Genomic DNA, 16,564 nt, shown 5'->3' on the forward strand with positions numbered 1-16,564 from the left:
TGGGTTGATGCTTACCTTTCTCCTCTGGTGGTATGCACAGTACCTTTGTTATCATGAGCAGTAGTCAGTAGGGTGAAGGCTCTAGGTAGGTATCAGCTCAGCATTTCTGTGCTAAATGAAATATCAGCGCTGTTTTTGAGTATGTTCATTCTTTGTGCTGATTATGAGAGAAAACCTGTTCCATGCTTGATTGTTTAACCTGTTCTGTGCTCTTGGCTTTTATGTTCAGAAGACATTCTCCTTCTGTGTTTGTGTGTCCAAATTTCCCTTTTTTAAAGGACACATATTATACAGGAATAGGGACCTATTCTACTTCAGTATGACCTCATTCTAACTAAAAATAGTTTTGAGTAAGGTCGTGCACTGAAGTTCTCAGGGATAAGATGTAGACATACGAATTTGAATTGACATCATTCAACCCATAACAGTGTCAGTTAAGAATGGAGCCGAGTCTTCTGCCTCCCAGTTTCTGCTTTTGTATCACATGCATGACCGTAGAAAAATGCCTGTACAAGATGCATTTTATTTCATGCAGGACATACAGGAACATGACTTAAATTTATAAACAGCTCTTTAAAATTTTAGTTTGACTCTTTAAAATGTATATTATTTGATAATTTCATGCATGTGTGCAATGTATTTTGTTCAGCCCTACCTTCACTCGCCCTTACTCTTCTTGGACCGCCTCAAACACATTCTTCCCCCAACTTCATGTCCTCCTCCTTAAAAATAATGCATTGAATCTGGATGGCGCTTCCTATGTGGCCATGATGTAGGGCCATCCACTGAAGCATGGGCAGCCTATAAAGAATAACACTTCTAAAAAAATTCCTTTCAGCTCTTCATCTAGGGCCAGGCCTTGAAAGCCTCCCTCCCATCTATCATGTAACTTTGATTGTCTTGATCTTGTACAAGTCTTGTGCAGGCAAACACAGCTGCCACGTGGGCATGAATGCAGTGATCTGCCATATGTTCAGAAGGTACAGCTGATAGTAGTCTTCCTGAAACTCTGGCTCTTAGAATCCTTCTCCCTTTCTTCTGTGAAGCTTGCTGAGCCTTCAGAGGAGGGCTGTGATGTAGATGTTGCATTTAGGACAAAGCACTCCACCATCACTCAAATCCTGTTAGTTCATGTCTTATTTTCTTGATTTTTTTCTGAAAATCATGTTTTATTTTTATACTAATTTTTTTAAAATGTAGTATGAATAAGCTACAATATCAAACCTCAGTTCACAGAGCCAAATTCTTCTTTGAGAATAATAAATTTTCCCAAGTTTCAGTTTCCTTTTCTCCCTCCCCTCCTCAAAAAATTTTTTTAAAATAATTGTTTAAGTTTCCTACGTGTATACAGTTTACTGGGATTGGGATTTAGCTGGCTGGTAGAGCACTTGTCCAACAAGCACATGGCCTTGGATTCCTGGGGGAAACAAAGAACTAGAGCAATGTATGTTTCACATCGCCTTCCACTGTCTTGGAATTACAGGCATGTGCCTCTATACTTGGTTTATAAGGAACTGAGGATCAAACTCAGCTCTTTGTACGTGGTTGGCAAGCATTCTTCTACCACCTGAACATCCATTGTTGGCTTAACCCATGCCTCCTCAAACAGATTAAACTGGGAGGTAAGATCTGATCATGGGATGATCATATGTTTAAAAGAAGTATAAAGTATTATATATATGTATGTATGTATACACTACACATAATTATAGATTATCAGTTTTCTTTATTTTGTGAAAGTCTTGTGTTGGAAGCAAAGCCTACAGTTTTGTTTTGTTTTGTTTTGTTTTGTTTTTTAAATAAGAGAAACTGGCTTAATAAAGGGAGACAGATTCTGGTGACAGATTCTTAGGCCCAGAATATGATCCTTCATACCATGATTGAGTAGATTCTCATGCATTTCTTATAAGAGATCCTTCCATCAAAAAAAAAGTGTGTGTGTGTGTGTGTGTGTGTGTGTGTGTGTATAAACAGTTAATACTTGATGTTTTTACCAATTCCTGACAGACTTTCTTCAATGTTTTGTTTTATTCTAGTTGTTTTTTGTTTGGAGTGTGTGTGTGTGTGTGTGTGTGTGTATGTGTGTGTGTGTGTGTGACATATGCACATAGATGTACAGACTCTTGTTTGAGCACATGCTGAAGTTACAGCAGTATCCTCTGCACCTTATTAATTGATATCTTAGGATTGCCATTGGTGTGATGAATCAACATGACCAGAGCAACTTGTAGATGAAACAGTTTATTAAGCGTCCTTACAACCATTTGTCACTAAAGGAAGTCAGGACAAGAACTCAAAGAGGATAGGTATCTGGAGGCATGGAGTGTGCTGTGTGTATTGGCTGGCTCCCCATGGCTGGCTCAGCAACCAACCTGGGAAGTGGCACTGCCCACAATAGACTGGGCCCTCCCACATCAATCCCCAGTTAAGAAAAATGCCTTACAGGCTTGCCCACAGCTCAGTCTTATGGAGACATTTTCTCAATTGAGGTTCTCAAATTACTCTAGTTTAAGTCAAGTTGCCTTAAAACGAGACATTGCACCTGGGGACAGAATCTCTCACTGAGCCAGAAGCTCAACAATTTGGCTAGACTAGCTAGCCAGTGAGCCTCAGGGATCCACCTATTTCCCCTCATAGGCCTCATGCCAGCGTGCTTGGCTTGACATGAGTTCTGGATAACCAAGGTTGGGCCCTCAGGTCTGCACAGTAGGCTCTTTACCAGCATACACCCCTCCATGCCTCTCCACCCAGTCTTTATACAAAACCTGCTTCCTGTGCTATTGGTTTCAGCAGAATGAATGAACAATAGGTGTAAAATGTTCAGACTAAAGGGAAATTGTCCATTATAATGATTGTTCAGAACAGATGAACATAACAGGTCTTGCCCTAATCTGACTGCTTTTCTTACTGGCACTTTGACACTCTTTGCTGATCATACAGCTCTCATCTGGAATGCCTTTTCACTCTCCAGTCTCCTTTTAAGAACATAACTCTTCAGTTGAACCACTCCAGTGTATGTGCTTTTAGTATAAGATTTTCAAAAAACAAAAGAACCAGATGGTGTTCATGTGCTTAGCAGTGTGCCAGATGTTTTACAAATTATTAAAAGGTGAAAATCATTATTTCTGTGGAACAAACTAAAGATTAGAGAAAAGGTACTTTTCAATATTCAATTTAAAAAATCAGTTTAGTACTTAAGTTGTCTGCTTGGCCTTCTGGATAGCTGAAAATAATGGTTAACAGCTTTTCAAAGAAGAGAAAATGACTATTTATAGTTTTTTTATATTAGCTATCACCTTCAGCATTACTTGTAGACAGATAATGCCAAACTACAATCTAATTACATTTTACTGTAGCAGCAGTTTCCTACAGACTTCCTTCCCACTGCTATGAGGCCTTGTGAGCAAAACTAGACGTGATGTGTCACTGAGATAGAAGGAGCACTGGTAAAGGGAGACTTGGACACGTTACCAGACAGACTGTATTTCTTCATTCAAAATCTAAGTAGATCTTCAACAAAGTCATGGGGTAGATCAATCTATAAGCCATTTTAAGAGCCAGAGAGCTCTTAATTTTTGTTAAGGCAGTAAATGTGATTTAAAGAGATAGTCTAAATAAAACCTTCCTAGGACCCCCCGAAGCACCCACAAAAAATAAACAAAAAACAATCCAGAGTTCATTGGACAGGACCTCAAAGACTACAAAAATAAGACAAAAACAAAATTTATAGTGAGCTAGTCCATAATATTGGGGAGGAGTTTACAAATCAAGTAAGGAAACTTCCTCACACTTCTGAAATATCCATGAAAAAAAAGAAAGCTATTGGTCTGAATTTGAAATAGAGCTAAGCACATTCATTGAGGATATGAAAATTAGTGAGGACTTTTAAACACTGGAAAACAGCCAAGAAAATGAAAGTACTGCAAGAATATGGAAGTTCTTAGTAGAAATGAAAGCGATAAAGAGGGCCTAATACTCCTGTTAAAAGAAAAAGTTCTAATCCAGGAAAACTTTCAGGGAATGGGGAAGACTTACTTTGAGAAGGTTACTGGATAACTGTATCTTGGATGTTGAAGGTATGGAATCTTTGCATATACTTGAAAGAATGATCCAACTTGAAAAAGAAGTTTAAGTTGATTATTTCAAGTATTTCATACCAGTGTAAGAAAAGTAATTAAAGCAAAAGAATTAAAACTATCTTAAAACTTATTGGAAGCACAAGAGACCTCAGAAAGCAAAGGCAATCCTGAGTGGGAATGCATGGTTGGTTGGCTGTATTACTGTATCTGATTCATGTTACATTACAGAGCCATAGTAACACACACACACACCCAGTAAAACAGAATAAAAAAGATCCAGACGTAAACTCACACAAATACAGCCACCTGGCTTTGTTTTGTTTTGTTTTGTTTTGTTTTGTTTTGTTTTGTTTGTTTGTTTGTTTTTCTGAGACAGAGTTTCTCTGTTTAGTCCTGGCTGTCCTGGAATTCACTCTGTAGACCAGGCTGGCCTCGAACTCAGAAATCTGCTTGCCTCTGCCTCCCAAGCGCTGGGATTAAAGGCGTGCGCCACCACGCCTGGCCAAGCCACCTGGTTTTTAACAAAGATGCCAGAAATGCTCACTGGAGAAAAAACAGTTCTCAAGTAAATGATGCTGTGAAAACTAACTTTTTGGATAGAAAAACGAAACTAGATCTTTATGTGTCGGTCACCCTACACAAATATTAACTCCATATGGCCAAAGACATCAACATAAGACCTGGAACTCAAGGTTTGTGGATGAAATAGTAAACTACTGGAAGATAAAAGCATATGTAAGAGTTTTCTGAATAGGACTGCAGTCATTCAGGAAATAAAGTCAGTGATCAAAAACACAACCTCAGGAGGTTAAAGGCTTCTGACAGCAAATGAAACATTTAACCAAGGAGGAGATGGCGTGCGGAATGGGAGATCTTTGCCAGCTGTATAGCTGAGTGTTCCTATCTAGAGTAATCTACAGCAGGGAACTTGAGGAGAGGAGAAAGGTACTCCAGTCTTAAAACTGAGAGACACACTTAAAGACCTAAAATCAGGGTTTTCAATCAAATTACATTTTACTGTAGCAGCAGTTTCCTACAGGCTTCCATCCCACTGCTACGAGGCCAGTAAATATTATTTAAATGTTCAGTATCCTTACCTATCAGGGAAATAATGGCTGTTACAAGAAAACAAATGTGAACACGTGCAGGTGAGGGTTTAGGGGAAGGAGATCCACTATTCAGTGTTGCTTAGGCACGAAAACTGGTGTGGCCACTTGGGAAATCAGTGTTGAAGTTTCTCAAAAAGCCAAAATCAAATTACCATATCGGTTACGACCCAGCTATACCACTTTTGGTTGGCTATACATTTAAAGGATTCCATATCCTATACAGACACTTCTGAGATGAAACTTGCTCATCTGTGTTTAGTGCTGCTCTATTCATAATAACAGGAAGTGAAATACACCTATGTGTCTATCAACCAAGAAGTGGGGAATGAAAATGTGGTACATATGCAGAATAAAACTATTCAACTGGGAAAGAAAATTGAACGTGACATTTGCAGGAGCAAGAATGGATCTAAAAACTACAACGTGAGATTTACCCCGGCTCAGAAAGGTAGACATTACATGTTTTCTCTCATGGGCAGATCTTAGCTTCTGACTTTTTTTTTTTAAAGATGTATTTATTTTTATTATATATAAGTACACTGTAGCTGTTTTCAGACACTCCAGAAGAGGGAGTCAGATCTCATTCCGGGTGGTTGTGAGCCACCATGTGGTTGTTGGGATTTGAACTTCGGACCTTCGGAAGAGCAGTCAGGTGCTCTTACCCACTGAGCCATCTCACCAGCCCAGCTTCTGACTTTTATATATTTTATTTTCATAGGAGTAGGTGTGTATAGACAACAGGAAACTTTTGGGGACCCTGAAAAGTGGAATTAGGGAGAAAGGTTAAATTTACTCATGTATTATCTGAGGAGAAGGGAGATGCTGGGAGCAATAGGATTTAATGAGTAACATGACAAGAGTCATGGGGAAGGTGAACCAAAAGTAGACAGGAAAGTGCAGTAAAGGAATCTGCTGCTTTGTAAACTTACTTAGAAAGAAGTGGGGTGCTGAGAGACAGCACAGCACTGGATGCTCTTCTAGTCTAGAGGACCATCACCCACATGGTAGCTCACACAGTCAGTAGCCCCAGTCCCAGGGTATCTGATGTCTTCTTCTAATTTCTGTGTGCATCGAGTGTACAAAATACTTAAAAAATGAAAAAAAAAGTTAAGTAAATCATTGTTTTAAAGGTTTTTTATTTATTTTATGTATGTGAGTACACTGTCACTGTCCTCACACACACCAGAAGAGGGCATCTTTGGATCCCATTACAGATGGTTGTGAGCCACCATGTGGTTGCTGGAAATCGAACTCAGGACCTCTGGAAGAGCAGCCAGTGCTCTAACCGCGGAGCCATCTCTCCAGCCCAAGTAAATCATTTTTGAACGATAACTTCGTTAGGTTGTTCTTTATATTTAGAAAACTAGTTTGGAAAGAATTTGTTTTAGAGGCTCCATTAAGGTCATTGAAATGTCTGTGATCAAGTAGTTATTATCAAATAAGTTCTGGTAAGTTCTTTATTATTCCAGTAGACTTATTATTCTAAGAACATCTTAAGAACTCTTCAGTCATATTTTTAGTGTAATCTTTATGGATTATAATATAAAAGTTGTCAGATCTGACCTTGAGAATCCCAATGCCTACCATTCTGCTTCAAATTGAATAGTAATAGCAAACCCTTAGATTTCTTTCATGAATTTGATTTTCAAAAGTAACAGTCTTATTAAATATAATTTAGGAAAGTGGTAGATGCTAAATTGTTATTTTTGGCCAAAATAGGCCAGAGTTAAGCAGAATAAAGAATATCAAAGATGTGTATTAGTATTAATTTTCTTGCTATAATTCTTTTCATAATAGGAAATATACTTTAATATAGTAGATTGCTGGTTTTTTTGAACTGGTAACTATAGACCTTAAATGTGATGAGTTCCACATATAATTTGTAGACATAATGGAAAAAGTACATTGCATTTCTAACTCTAAAATGAAATTTAGTCTTTTATTATCAATATAGGTAGAAATTTTGTCAATATTGTAATAAATCTCTGACCCTTGCACTAACCACAGTCTTAACACATGACATTTCACATATTGTAGGTATCGCACATTTTTTTCTACTAGCAACTATATAAAAATATATTCATGTATAGTGATATATATATATATATATATACATACATACACACATACATGTATATATGTATATATACATGTATGTGTGTATGTGTAGATATGTATATCTATTATATCTCATTAGAACTTTTTCTTAGGAGTTCTAGCTAATAGTTTTCTTTATAACCTTACATGTTTTGTTTTTACTTTTGAAAACATTGTCCTGAAAGGAGTCTGAAGATTTTATCAGATTTGTGCTGGTGCATAGGAGTCCTTGCATCACAGAGCACTGTTTACAATACTAGTTCTCAACCTTCCTAATGCTGCCGCCCTTTAATACATCCCCATGTTGTGGCGACCCCAACCACAACATTATTTTTATTGCTGTTTTATAACTATAATTTTGCTACTGTTATGCATCTTAATGTAAATATTTTTGGAAATAAGATGTTTGCCAGAAAAGTCAAGACCCACAAGTTGGGAAATTCTAGTTTAGACCATTTATGTAGGTCTTGTTTTATTTGAACCTTTATTACTGTCTTCATGTAATTTTAGGTGGTAAAATTGCTTTCTGAATTTTACAAGTAAAATGATGTCAGAGCCAGTGATGGAAAGAAAGAGAGACTCATATTCTGTCTTCCCAGCTCCAGGCATCCTCCCTGTGCTGTCAGGTCTTGCATCTGACCACTGCCTCTGTCCTGAGTCTCACCTTTACCAGGCTTCCTGCCAGGATTGCATTCCTTGTCAGGATATCTTTTTAAGCATTTTGTCAGGCTTTCTCTTTCCTGCCACAAGGTTTTCCCTCGTGTTTTTCTTGCTATATGTCGTGTTAATTTCTTTTTTCATTTATCCCTTCCTTTTGATCCTGCTGCTCTTCATTCATTCAGGTGTTATTTTGTTGAAAGCCTTCTCTGGTCTCGATCACAGGTTATGTCAGTTTTTCCTTGCTTGTTTGATATATTTGGACATAATTTTGTACATTTTTTGTGGGGATACAGTATGATAATTTGTTACACATATAAAATGTCTAACAACCAAATCAAGGCAAATAACATTTCTGTTTCTTTAACATTAATTTTTTTTTTTTGGCTAGTTGAAATGCATCATAGGTGGTTTTGACTGTACCCTCCTTGAGCTGTTTTTCCCTCTCTGTGTTTTGGTGCCTGTAACCTTTCCAGCATTCCCTTGTCATTTCTCATCTCTCACGACTACTCCCATTCCCCTCTAATCACCTTTTCACATGAGAGTCAGAATTACCGCCTTTTATTACAGACTTCTCAGCATTGTTTGTCTTCCTTACCCATGGTTTTTACACCTGACATCTTATATTTATTTACTGTTTATTTGGTTAATACAAGCTCAGAACATTTAAGAATTGGGCCTGCTCATTCTTACTTTTATATCTTCAATTTCTTAAATAATGCTTGGTAAATCATAGGTGTTTATAAATATGTCGTCAGTTGGCTGGTTACAGTGATGCATTGACTGAGTGACTTAGATTATGGTGATCGAGTAGAAATTATTACAGATATAACACAGATGTAATTGAAAATTTTCTAGTAGCCACATTATTAGAAAAAAATGAGATTGATTTTATTATATTTTACTTAATACATCTAAAATATAATTTTAATATGTAGTCATAAAATAATTGAGTTCTTATTTACTGAATCTTAAAATCTATTTTATTATATATTTTATCATGTTTCAATTCAAATTATTGCTTTTTACCCAACTGTATAGTAGCCACATGTGGTCAATGACTACTGTATTGAATAGTCTAGGTTTAGTTGTTAAAACATTGAAAATAAGAAATCAGACTGGCAGTGTTAATACTCTGCCTTTATTTGAGAATTACAATTGAAAGAAGGGTTTTGTTTCTTCAGGATCCTCAGAATTAAGATATAAAAGCAAACTGCCAATGGCACTAATTAATGAAATTATATGATATGAATTATGCCTCCCTGTGAGTTTTCCTGAAAGATTTATAAGTCAGGTATGTAAACAAAAAAAACAAAAGGAAAGTATTGTTGAAAGACATAGTTTGTGAGTGGAAACTAGTTCTAGGAATGATCTTGTCAGACAGTTTCTTCCTAGGTTGTACTCGTTCAAGCTGTTAACAGTTTTTATAGCAAGCTTTTGTTATCTTAGCATCTTGGTTTATAGGGTAGTCTAACAAGGTATTTCTGGCAAAGTATCCTTGTATCTTGTTTGCACCATTGTTTTTTATGCTAAGTTGAAAACAAGTATCAATGTGAGTCATGTCTTTATTTCAGGGTTGTAAGAAAGTGTAGGAGGAAAAGTTGTTAAAAGGAATGAATGAAAGAGGGGAATGAGTAGAAATCCTCAGGAGGAACAGGAATAATTCATGCCTTAGGCAGTGTGGATCATAGGAAGAACAGTGGTAAGTGGCCTAGCAAGGGTTAATGAAGAAGACAATATAACTGTCCAGATGAGGGCATCAGTTCCCAGGAACTAGAGTTGCACTGAGTGGGTTCTGGGAATTGAACCCTGGTCCTTTAGGAGAACAGCCAGTGCTCTTACCTGCTGAGCAACCTCTCCAGCCCCAACCCTGTAGGTTTGTAAAATGTACCATTTTTTTTCTTCTAATAAAGCATTATTTGACTATTTTTTATATAATTTTTCCTGTATATAAACTTGTTGGTTTTTTGTTTTTTTTTTTTTTGGTTTTTTTTTTTTTGGTACAAAATACTTTTCTCTGTCACCTTTTGGTTGTAATAATCTCCATAATGACATTGGGCAAGGCACCAGTTGTGCCTCTAAGGAAAGGGTGTGTTACTCATGCAAAACAGAAAATCAAAATATTCTCATTATCCCCAGCATTGTTAAGGAGAGGCAATGGTCTAATGAATTCGGATGAATTCATACTCATTCCGTTAGGTACAGTAAATATGTGGAAAGATTTAGGTACTGAACAAACCATGAAGAAAAGAAAATCAAGTTTTCTGTTGAGTTTGAGTAGAGTCAAGATAAAATTATCTCATCAAGGTGAACACAATTTTTTGTATTTATGTAACACACATATTTTATTGTTATAAAATGTTTCATGCCAAATTACCTAAAATATATTTTATGTTTTTATATACATTGGTATTTTAAGATGTATATTTAATCTCCATACACGGAGTTAAGTAGACATTTTAGATAATAAGACTGTACTGTGTGAAGGTTAAATCATTGTGTTTTTTAATCCTGATTTAACTTTTCCTTTGAAAAAATTGTTATAAGTGTATACATATGGACGTTTTTTATTTTATATTTATATAAATAAACATTTGGGTGCTTTTACTGCAACATGTATGGCAAGTTCAAGAAAAGGTGGCCCTTTCAGGTAATACTCAACCCTTTGTTATTGTGATACATTGCTGTCTGCAGAGTTTCTCATCAAGAATCACAAGATTGTATCACACACCACCACCACCACCCTTCCACCCAACCACACTGAAAACATCACACTTGATGTTTTAAGTAAGTTTACAGTTTTGTGTTAGGCTGTATTCATGGTTCTCCTTGGCCACAGGCATGGGTCGCCCTGTTTGTGAAAGTACTTTTGGAGCCAGTTGGGGAGAACTGGTAGAGCTACTATATACATAGGGAGTTTTAATGTGTTGGAAGGCCGAACAAGATTCAAGCATTTAAAAGGAAAGTTAGAAAAACAGTTGCATTATATTTGGTGCTACTAGACATTAAAATTACCTAGTTTTAATCTTACTCCTTATTTTGATTCATAAGATAATTTTTTTCCATATAGAATTATTATAAGGGACATATTTACCATATGATTGAAATATGTTTCTCATTATAAATCTTTTAATTAGCAATAGGGTATGTTCACTGATACATGCTAAAATTCCTTAGATGCATGGTTGGTTAGTCTTAATCTCTCTGTATATGGGTCACTGATACCAGCTCTATATTTAGTTTTTATATTTGAAGAACATCGCTTTTATTCCCAGGACTGTGGAGGCTTTCTCAAGATGATGATACCTGTACTAGGCCTGAGCATAGCTCGTTGACCTTCTTACTACCTCTGCTTTCCCTGGTGTTACCTTGCACAGTGACAGTAATGTTATGTATTCTGGGAGAGGGCTTGGCTTAGCCACAATGCAGCTAAACATTGGATAAGTACTTGGAATCATTTATTTTTAATAACTTTCATGTTGCTTTACTGTCTTCTACCTGCTTAAGCTGTAAATTCTACTCCCAATTATATTTTATTTTATCAAGTATACTTTCATTTCTCTTTTACTTGATCAATTTGTAAGGTAAATAGTATTAAAAACTAGCATCTTTTTTGCTGCAAGAATAAGCTGCCCATGAGACATTCTGCATGAGTAGAATAGCTCCCACATATAATCTATAAAGGCCAGATACTTAATTTTCTCTCTCTACCCACCATCTCTCTATGGTTACCTCCCCAAGTAGCATATAGGCATAAGAATTAGCCATTTAGAGTGCTTATTACGTTGTGTGTGTGCCCCCACACACTTTGATTCCTCTTTAGACTTTTGATTCTGGAACATTACTATACATAGAAGTAGAGAAGGAAGGCTAGGGAGATAAACCTGTCAGTAAAATGTCTACTGTACATGCATCAAGACCTGAGTTTGGATCCTAGTATAAAAACCATGTGGAAGTACTCCTATCACCCCAGTGTTTAGTGAGCAGGGCATGGTGGCAGGAATATTTCTTGGAGCTCATTGGCCAGTTAGCCTAACCAAATTGATGAATTCCAGGTTCAGTCAGAAAGTCTGCCTTTAAAAAGAAAAGATAGCAATGAAGGAAGACACCTGACATCCACCCCTCTTCCCACACACAGGCAGGACCACATCACACACAGAAGCAGCAGACACGGACTTCTCAAGTTTCTAGTGTCAGCAATGGCTGGTTTGCAAGGCCCAGCAGCGAAGCGACCCTGCCATATTTATGCCATAGGTAGTACAGTCTCAGCAAGGACTTTTTTCATCTTACCTAATTTGTTCTGATTCTTTTCTGTGCTTATGCAATGCAAGCTGCCTGTTAGTTTTCCATAAATTCCTCATGTGAACCCGAAGGTCAGTTTCTGTTGTCTGTAATTTAGGGTGCTGATTGATTCATGTTACTTGAATCTAATTGGAGTTCTTTGACTGCCTTTGTGTTGGGCATAGCAATTTAATTCTTAGTGTTTGTGGAAAGAGGAAGATGTTAGACTTAGATAATTACGAGTCTTTTATTAAGAGTATTTGCCAAGTATTATTTGAAAATGAGGCAGAACTTAGGTCAGATCTCTGGCAAAAAGAAAACAAAACCCAGCTGTCAATTTTCCTGACCAACTGGACTTAACGTGTACAACAGAGGCTGCTGACACGTGAGACAGGAACCCCAAAATAAGCCAGAGAAGAGGACTCTCAAATATTGAATCTAAACCTATTCTTCACTTGACTTCAGGGCAAGTATGTGTGCGGACCAGATACAAGGAAGCCAAACCGAGATAAAGTGGTCTGTTAAACAAGCAACACAGGTACCAGCTGGAATCAGTAGGCATTGGCAGCTCGAACAAAAGCAGTCTTTTTGAGAGTAATGGAGCAGAAATAAGGCCTTAAAAAATGCTCATAATAAATGAAAGACTAAAACAGTTTCATCAGATAATTCAGTGGTTAATATTTCCACGTGACTTTCCTCCCTAGAAAAATCCCTTGCAAGCCTCTTGTTGTAGGTTCTAGTCTAGACTGTTGGGCTTTTCTACATGATTTTTGCTGCTGCTGTTTGTCTGTTGATATCTGTAAGAAGTTCCTTTGCTTCTTTCCTTTGTTGCACTCTCTTCAGCTCAGACAAGAGAGAGCTCTGACACTTGTATTTGGAAAAGTCTGGTATCTGAACACAAGGAGGTGGTGCTCCTCAGTACTTGAGCTAAAAAGGATGAGTGGTAAACGTACACGAATGGAACCCCGGAGCACAGAGCAGCCAACAGAGACCTGGTCCTCCTGGCTGGCTGTCTTGCAGGAACCCTCTTATGGAATTTCATTGCACATAGGATCCTAACTACCCTTTATCTCTCTTAATTTACTTAATTAGTTGGGAAAACATTTCTTGAGCATGGGTCCGCAGACCTGGGAGGCAAGAAAGGAGTCTTCTCACCCCTCCCCTTCCTTCCAGACTTCCTCCTCCTCCTCCTCATCATCATCCTTTTTTTTTTTTTTTTTTTTTTTACTTTTGAGTACTAGGGCTTTACCTATGCGAGACAAGTGTTCTACCACTGAGCTAGAGTCCAGTTTGTTTATTTTGTGAAAGGATCTTAATAAGGTACCATGCTGGTTTTGACCCCACTGTATATCCTGTATCACAGGAAAGCCTGAACCTCGGATGCTTCTGCCTCCACTCCTGAGTGTCTGCGATTACCTAGCACTGATCCTGGCAAACCTTAAACGGTGTCACACTGTGCTGTGCTGGTGGATAAAGTTCTGACAGTGGGACTGGCATTTGGATCTGCAGAACCCACATAAAAGCCAAGCGAGCTTCTTGGCTCTCTGCAGTCCCACACTCCAAAGGCAGAGTCGGGAGATGTCTGGAGTGAGCTCTGAGTTCAGTGTTATAACACTAAAGGCCATGCTCCTTCCTTAGTTCCCTTGTAGATAAATTCATGTATTTTTATTTGTGTATTTACATAATGTGTGGGCATACCTGTGAAGGTGCCGCTGTGTAGGAGCAGAATGTAGTTGGTCACCATGCTTGGAATGGGCACAAGGTTGCAGAGTTGAGGAGTGACTTTAATGGCTGTGGCCGTTGCCCATTCTCAGCTCCATCCGTGGGTTTACCTTCAGGAATTTCTGATCAAATCAAAAATTGATGTCTTATATATGCCCCCCTATTTCTTAGATTGATGTTAGAAATGACTCCCTTTTGTTCATGGAAAATTTTGCTGGAGAAAGTAGTGAATTCTGACTGTATGTGGTTATTTTATTTTTCTTAAACTTTATTGGGGATGTTAAACCCAATACAAATTGTAAAACATTTTCAAGAATGGTGGTACAAATAAAATGGAAGTGATGGTGGAATCCAGGTTGAGAAACCTGGTCCAGTTCCAGCGGTGGAGTAGTCAAGCCATTCGCTTTCTTTGCTCTGTTTGCTCCCTCCGAGAAGCCTTCTCAGGAGCCTGGTTCTGTTTGGATAGCTGGAGTTGATTTCTTATGTTAACATCTTTTACTCTTTCTGAACTCGTGTTTACTAAGATAGGTTTGTGTTGCTGTCCTTTCCCCTTTTGTTTCTATTGCTCTTTACTTTGTATCATATTCCTATGGTGTCCAAGGCACAGTGATCCAGGGAATATTTAACTTGTTTGTCTTTTGGCCACTCAAAACCATGGTGTACTATTTTAACAGAAATTTGTTTAATAGATTAAAGGATATTGTGGATTTATATTGTTTTACTGAATAAATCGATTAAGAGATTACCCGATGATGTTTAAAAAGAGGGGCAAAATAAGCAATAAGCTCTGGAAGTACAATATGTGAAGTTTTGAGAGAATTTCCTGTAAGGGAAGATTATCAGAGGAAAATGACTCTCCTGTCATCTGATAGAAAAAGTAGTAAATCTCATGTAATCTTGTCAGGTGTGAATTTACTTAACAGAGGGGGACTTAACAGAGGGGATTTCATATGAACGACATATGAAATCTTTATTTATTTTGGGTATGTAGGATATACCATGTAATCACATGACAATCAGGAATATCTTTCTGGAGTCTCTTCCATGGGTTCCAGGGATCAAAGTCAGGTAGCCAAGCCTTGTGCAGTCACCCTACCCACCGAGCCACTCACTGGCCCTCACTTTATGTACTCTACCTTTGTATGGTTGGTTTTATTTTATTTGTAAAATTACATTATTTATTTACTTTACATCCTGACCACAGTTTCTCCTCTCTCACCCTCCAATCCACCTCTCCTCCCTTTCTCTTCCAAAGCTCGGGAGGCCTCTCCCAGATACCAAGCAGCCTTGGCACGTCAGGTTGCAGTTAGACTGGGTGCATCTGACAAGGCAGCCGAGTAGGGGTCAAGGGTCCCAAAAGCAACCGAGTCAGATACAGCTCCTGCTCCTGCTGTTACCGAGTGCCACGTGAAGATCTTGCTACACACCTGTTAAACATTCACAGAGGGCCTAGGTCAGTCCTCTGCAGGCTCCCTGGTTGCTTTTGGGCCCAGGTTAGTTGATTCTTAGGTTTCCTTGTTGTGTCCTTGACCCCTCTGGCTCCTACCGTCCTTCCTCTCCGTTGCCTGCAGGGTTTACTCAAGCTCTGTCTAATGTTTGTCTGTGGGTCTGCGTCTGCTTCCACAGTTGCTGAGTTAAGCCGCTGAGGACAGTTATGCCAGGACACTTGATTTATGTGTATATTTTACCCTAGTGCCTTCCATTACCTCTCTCATCCCCCTTCCACACACACCATGATCCCTTTCCCCGTCAACCATTAAACTACTTCAACTTCCCTGACTTCCGCGTGTGCTTCACTGAGTTTATTGGATTGTTTGCATGAGTGTGGGTGAGGGGCATAAGCAACACTAAAGAAGTGTCTCCCGTCTCCTAGCAGCCATTAATCCCTGTAGCTCCTCCTCTGGGGGATAATGTTTCTTGAGCCCCTGGAATTCACTTTTGAACAATAAGGGAAAAAGATAGCAAATGTTTTCTCTAAAACTTCTTTTAACCTTATTATTATTATTATTATTATTATGGTTTATTTTTCGTTTGTTTGTTTGTTTTTCTAGACAGGGTTTCTCTGTGTAGCCCTGACTGTCCTAGAACTCACTCTGTAGACCAGGCTGGCCTCAAACTCAGAAATCTGCCTGCCTCTGCCTCCCAAGTGCTGTAATTAAAGTCGTGTACCACCAGGCCTGGCTTTTTAACCTTTTTAAAATTATGGTTTTGGTGATGTTCCCACTACTTAAGCAAACTCTAATCATTTGATGAACAGTATTCTGTGTTTTTTAAATAGATGTTTATAGATTATGTGTCAAATCATTTGTGTGAGTAGTGAATGAAACTTGGATTTTGTATATAACTGACAAGTGTCAGAGACATCTTGAAATACATTATTTCAGTAGAAAGATTAAAAAGTAAGTCTTTCAGATAGAGTATGCTCACATTTTTTTGATGAAGGGAACGACATTCTAAAAATATAATTAACTTGGTTTTTCGCTTTCTGCTTTTTCCACAGCCTCACGATTTTGATGAATGCCGGTTTGATATCAGTGTAAATGATAGTGTTTGGTACCTTCGAGCTCAGGACCCGGAGCACAGACAGCAATGGGTAGACGCCATTGAACAGCACAAGGT

The 16,564-nt window shown here is 38.1% G+C and overlaps 1 protein-coding gene across 3 annotated transcripts in view; it reads left to right on the plus strand.

The window, feature by feature from the left end:
- Positions 1–16,564, plus strand: part of Cert1 (ceramide transporter 1) — a 97,459-nt gene that overhangs the window by 12,757 nt on the left and 68,138 nt on the right. For all 3 annotated transcript variants that reach the window (XM_030247385.1, NM_023420.2, NM_001164222.1), the window contains exon 3: positions 16,446–16,562. Coding sequence is in view for 2 of the 3 variants with exons in the window: in NM_023420.2 (NP_075909.1) it covers positions 16,446–16,562 (117 nt within the window). In the remaining variant the exon portion in view is untranslated. The remainder of the gene's footprint in view (positions 1–16,445; positions 16,563–16,564) is intronic.

This window comes from Mus musculus, chromosome 13 (assembly GCF_000001635.26).
Source record: "Mus musculus strain C57BL/6J chromosome 13, GRCm38.p6 C57BL/6J".
Classification (NCBI taxonomy): Eukaryota; Metazoa; Chordata; class Mammalia; order Rodentia; family Muridae; genus Mus; species Mus musculus.